At 29.9% G+C, this 6,052-nt stretch overlaps 1 protein-coding gene across 1 annotated transcript; it reads left to right on the top strand.

Moving 5' to 3' along the window:
* Nucleotides 1-284: 284 nt before the first annotated feature.
* LOC102590210 (basic 7S globulin-like) lies at nt 285-1,661 on the top strand. Its single transcript, XM_006349183.2, has one exon. It carries the CDS (start codon nt 335-337, stop codon nt 1,655-1,657), a length of 1,323 nt encoding a protein of 440 aa, XP_006349245.1. The 5' UTR covers nt 285-334; the 3' UTR covers nt 1,658-1,661.
* Nucleotides 1,662-6,052: the final 4,391 nt, after the last annotated feature.

Raw genomic sequence — 6,052 nt, 5'->3', positions numbered from 1 at the left:
ATCATATTTATTAAGTATTTAGTTAGTATATATAATACACCTCTACTCAATATTCATCATTCCTTGGATTCTCTACATGTCCACTTGTATATATTAATGAGTAATAAAACCATTTCTGCTTTCCTCTGCCCCTTTCCAAATAAAAATAATTCTTCGGTCAGAGACACTTTATCCTACAAAGTATAATTCCGAACGTGAATTCAGATTAATCCGTCCAAACGTACAGTTACCTAACGGCTCCAAAAAAAAAAAAATTAAAATTAAATAAGCTTCACATCACTATAAATCAAGATGCTACATCTCCAAATTCTACTCACTCTATCCAAACTTAACAATGGTTTCCAAAATAAGTTCTCTATCCTTTTTTCTTTCTTTGCTCCTCTTGTTCTCCCTCTCCTCAGCCAAAACACCTCCGAAACCTCGAGCTTTTCTTCTTCCAATAACCAAAGATGCAGCCACTAAACAATTTATCACAACCATTTACCAAAGAACACCCCTTGTCCCAGCCAAACTTACTATCGATCTTGGTCAACGATTTTTATGGGTTGATTGTGATAAAGGTTATGTTAGTTCATCTTATAAACCTGTCCCTTGTGGTTCTATCCCTTGTAAACGTTCTTTCTCCGGTGCGTGTACTGAATCATGTGTAGGTTCTCCTTCACCAGGGTGCAACAATAACACTTGTGGACAAACTATTTATAACCCCTTTATTCGTACTAGCACTACTGGTGAACTTGCTGAAGATGTTGTCTCACTTCAATCAACCGATGGTTCGAATCCTCGTAAATACTTTTCAACAAATGGAGTAGTTTTTGGCTGTGGTTCTACTTTCCTTCTTGAAAAACTAGCAAAGGGTGTTAATGGGATTCTTGGACTTGGAAATGGTTATGTAGGATTTCCTACTCAATTAGCTAATGCTTTTAGTGTACCTCGAAAATTCGCTATATGCTTAACTTCATCCACAACTTCTCGTGGTGTTATCTTCTTTGGTGATAGTCCTTATGTTTTTCTTCCTGGAATGGATGTCTCAAAAAGACTTGTTTACACTCCACTTCTCAATAACCCTGTTAGTACATCAGGGTCGTATTTTGTAGGGGAGCCTTCGGTGGAGTATTTCATTGGAGTAACATCTATCAAAATAAATGGTAACGTTGTGCCAATAAACAACACATTGTTGGACATAACTAAAGATGGCAAAGGTGGAACAAAAATTAGTACAGTTGATCCTTACACGAAATTAGAGACTTCAATTTACAATGCTTTAACAAAGGCATTTGTTAAATCGCTTGCTAAGGTTCCAAGGGTGAAACCCGTGGCTCCATTTGAAGTGTGTTATAATAGAACGAGCTTGGGAAGTACTCGTGTTGGCCCTGGTGTTCCACCTATTGAACTAGTGTTGGGAAACAAAAATGCTACTACATCTTGGAATATTTGGGGTTCGAATTCTATGGTGGCGGTGAATGATGACGTACTTTGTCTTGGATTTGTGGACGGAGGAGTTGAATTTGAACCAACAACTTCTATAGTCATTGGAGCACATCAAATTGAAAACAACTTTTTGCAATTTGACATTGCTAACAAAAGGTTGGGTTATACTTCTTCACTTTTATTTGGTCAAACAACATGTGGCAACTTCAACTTTACATCCAAAGCTTGATGGTTTTTAATCTGAATATCAGTTTCAGATGAACGAAGTGTTCTAATAGTAATTAATTTCTTTTATTTTCTATGGAGTTGGCCAAGAATAAATGTAGTATCTGTTTTCTTTTGGTTGTTCATTTTCTGACGGTCATAATGGCCTAGTCAATTATGTGAGAAAGTTACCGTTCTCCCATCCTTTTGAAAGAGACATCATACATGTAGTGGGGTGCATCAGATATAATTTCCAACGATTTGTATTTTGAGATTTATATTTTATGTATCTTTAATTTTATAATTTTCTTATAAAGAAAATAAGTAAAAGTAAACTTTTCAATACTTCTAATCATAAATTCAAATAAATCACTAATAATATAAAAAATATATATTATAACTAATATTTGAAAAAAGGTAATAACACTACGAATTATAATAGCTGAGATTATCTTTAAAATAAAACTATCATATATTTCATCACGAATCATCAGATTTATTATTCATTCCACCCCAATTAATATTTACACTAATTATTAATTATATATTTCAAAAATGAATAAATTAAAGTTGATTTTGGAACATAGTGTTATGGAATCTCTATATCAATTTTAAGTATGACTATCTAAAAATTATTAATGGCTTGTTATTTTCTATTTAAGTTGTTTTTTTTAATTTAAAGATAAGGGTAAAAAACACATCTAAATTATTTCCTCTTTTAGAGTTTCATACCTAAACTATTGACAATGTGAGTTTCATACCTAAACTATTACTTGTTAGTTTGAGAAACACACATTTCTCTTTTATTACACTCTCATCATGCATCATGGTGTATGTAATACACTCTCCATTTTATTTAAAAAATTATCACATCACACTATACATGGATAAAATATTTCACCATGACCAAAATTAAATAAGCTATTAGTATTAGTTACAATTAAAGATTAAAGTATTACTATTCCTCCATCCCCCAAATTTTTTAGTTTTTTTTTAGAAAATTTTCTTTTTTAAAAAATTTCTAATTTATTTTTATTTTAAAAAAAAAAACAAGTATCCTCCGCTTCTAATTTTTTTTCTCGTTTTGTGTTATATGTGTGTATATATATATATATATATAGTTTAGAATAGTATTTTTTACTTTTCACAAGACTTTTGTAAAAATAAAATTTTATTTTTGTTATATTCGGTAAGCAAGTAGAAATAGATATCTTCCTAAAAATATATGTACATATCTAACACAAAACGAGAAAAATATATTTAAAAAAAAAATTAGAAACGGAGGGTTAGATAGGTGGAGTAGAATTTTTTTTTTTTTTTTTAAAATAAAAATAATATCAATTTTTAGGAAGGAGTGGGGGAGGGGCTAAGGTCTAAATTTTTTAAAAGTATTTTATAAAAGAAATTTATAAAAAGCACGGCGAAAAGCCAAACTTCTTTTTATTGATTTGTTTGATGAGGAAAGACCTTAAGTATTGAATTAATGAAATTACACCTATGTCGCGAAAAAGAGCTGCTCATGGGGGTTTATCGGGGGTGAGGATGAGGTGGTGGGGTGGGATGACATAAATATTTATTTTTTAAAATAATAATTTTTCAAATTTTTTTTTTTTTTAATATAAGAATAGTACTCTAATCTTTAGCTTTTAACTAATATTAATAGTTTATTTAATTTTTGTCAAGATGAAATATTTTATTCATGTGGAATGCCATGTGGCACGGTTTTTGCAAATAAAAGAGAGTGTGTATTAAATACATCACTGAAGTGTGTTTCTCAAACTAATAAGTGATAGTTTAAGTATGAAACTCACACTCTTAATAGTTTATGTATGAAATTAAAAAAAAGAATAATTTAAATGTGTTTTTGATACTTATCCCTTTTATTTTATTTATATAATTTAGAAAAAATCACTACAATATACAAGAATTGTAAAACACTCGTCTCAAACCCCATTGTATATTATTATATTTTCATCAGAGAACAAATGGGATTTTGGAAAAGGAAGTTGGAGCACATGGTCAGCTCAAAGTGTGTGCACACCTTCTTCTTTAGAAAAACAATGGAATTCAAAGTCCGAATGCGTATATCAATCTTCTTATTACGAGTAATATTCGATATAAATTTAAATTAATCAAAACTTCAGTATGAAATATCAAACTGCGTCATTATTACTCTTCTGTTTCTTAATTAATCCAGATTTCCATATTGGTCTATACTCTATGCTACATGATTTGCGTAAAATAATGTTTTGTATGTAAAGGGGCAGCGTGGAAGGGGACAAGAAATTCAGATAGGACATTAATACATAATTAGTTTACTCATGCAACTTGCACTTTGGATATTACAACTTTTCTTTTCATTTGTATGTACTGTTTTAATATTCCTAATAACTCGTGCTTTCCTTAATTACTTTTTATAAAATATATTTTTTGTTGCCTTTAATCATTTTAATCAACCGACTTTAAATGAGTCCCAAGATTGAGATGAATTCGTTGCTTTGATAATGGTAGCCTACTCAGAATTATGATTTTACGACACATTTCAAAAGAATACTATATACAATATAATTGTTCGATATTAACAAAAAATAACTGACTTTTTTCTTTTGTCAAAATTCTCAAACTAATAAGTAGAGGCGGACCCACATGGTAAATTAGGGGTGCACATGCACCCGTTGACTTAGAAAAAAATTCGATATATATATACCTTGCTAAACTATCATATATTTTAAAGAACTTTTAAAAATATCTTCTAGGTGTTGGGATATGAAGGTGAATTAGGGCGTCATGCGAAAACTTACAATTGCAAATCATAGAGACGGTAAATCAGATGGCAAACATAATATTATTATATGAAAACTAATATAAAAGAAAAATATTATCAATTGTTAATTGAGGGAATAAATCTCCCTATAAACTAAAATCGTAAACGTCTACATTGTGGAAGCTATTGTGTTATGCTATGAGAATAGAGATCTTCAATTTATAGATCTCCACACTTTTCCTCTAAGGAAAAAGAATAAACCAAATATGGAAGAAAATTATATTTTCCTTTCATAAAAAGTTCAAGCATTTATGGTAATACTTTGACTTTTCTTTAAAGAAAAAAATAAACTTCAAATAAGGAAAGAAAATCAGGACAAAACCCTAACACTAGGTTGGATCAGTTGGCCAGCGGGCAGCTAGACTGATGAGCTTCTGTTGTGCGACCTATAGGTGGCAAGTTTCGAACATGCAAATTAACCTATGCAAAGTGGTGCCCAAACCGCTAGTTCATAGAACCAGCTGTCCAACTATACAATTTAATTCATATTTATTCGTTAGGACATCAGTTCTATTATGGGTGTTTAGTAAAATCTTCAGACGAGACGATGTTGCCTAACATCAAGTCAATTAATGTGCATCTATTTGCCTTTAGTGATGCTCCCGTTGTTCTCAAATTATGGGTTCACATCTGCTAATAAGTATCTCTTAACTATAAATAAAATCATTATAATCTGATAAAGGTCAAATTAGCCTTTAAACTATGCAAAGTGTTTCAGATTTTACCTTCAATTAATATTAATAGTTAGGGTCAAATCTATCAATATCATTATAAAGATAGGCTAGATTTCTTTTATTGACTAACGATCAATTATTAAAACTAATATTCATTAACTTGTAGTTCAAATTAAAGACAAATTTAAACCATTTCGTATAGTTAAAGTGAAATTTGGACCACTCTAACCTATCAAAAATCAGAGGTGGAGCCAGAAATTCGAATATAGATTTAGTCGAACTCAATAACTTTTACTCAAATTAAAAAAGCTTATTATATATGTACAAATATTTATTTTAATACTCAAATGTTACCACTTGAGTTGAAATCTTCATTATAAAATTCAAAATTTCATAAAATTAAAAGTCTGATTTCGCTTAATCTTATGCTAACCCATCCCATTACTGATTACACCAAGCCATGCAACTCATTTAAGCCATTTACGCACTTAAAATTGGTAGTAGTCAACATGATCTCAGTAGCAAAAGTCTACTATATGTTTAGATGATTGTTACTTTTTTTTTTATAATGTATCATTATGCATTGTATTTTTTTAATTAATACAATATTTGAATACAATGGCAGATTAATGATTTTCAGTAAGGGGATTGGGAAAAAATGTTTGTGCTTGAGATTTGAAGTTGGAAGTTAGAGTGTGTTTGGTATGAAGGAAAATGTTTTCCTGGAAAACAAGTTGATTTTTGACTTATTTTCTCATGTTTAGTTAGTGAGTAGAAAATATTTTTCGGAAAAGATTTTTAGTGTTTGATTTATGAATAAAAATGTTTTTGAGAAATATCTTTTATTTTTACTAGAGTAGAAAATAATTTTTGAAATAGAAAATATTTTTTAAAAACAAACATAATTTTTTTTTTTGGGGGG

Source organism: Solanum tuberosum, unplaced genomic scaffold (genome assembly GCF_000226075.1).
Source record: "Solanum tuberosum cultivar DM 1-3 516 R44 unplaced genomic scaffold, SolTub_3.0 scf00104, whole genome shotgun sequence".
Classification (NCBI taxonomy): Eukaryota; Viridiplantae; Streptophyta; class Magnoliopsida; order Solanales; family Solanaceae; genus Solanum; species Solanum tuberosum.
The sequence above is the reverse complement of the archived record's forward strand: the minus strand, read 5'-3'. Positions and strand labels throughout refer to the sequence as shown.

Bases quoted from the DNA above. Each gene is read 5' to 3' on its own strand.
- LOC102590210 (XM_006349183.2), top strand. From the start codon at position 335: ATGGTTTCCAAAATAAGTTCTCTATCCTTTTTTCTTTCTTTGCTCCTC.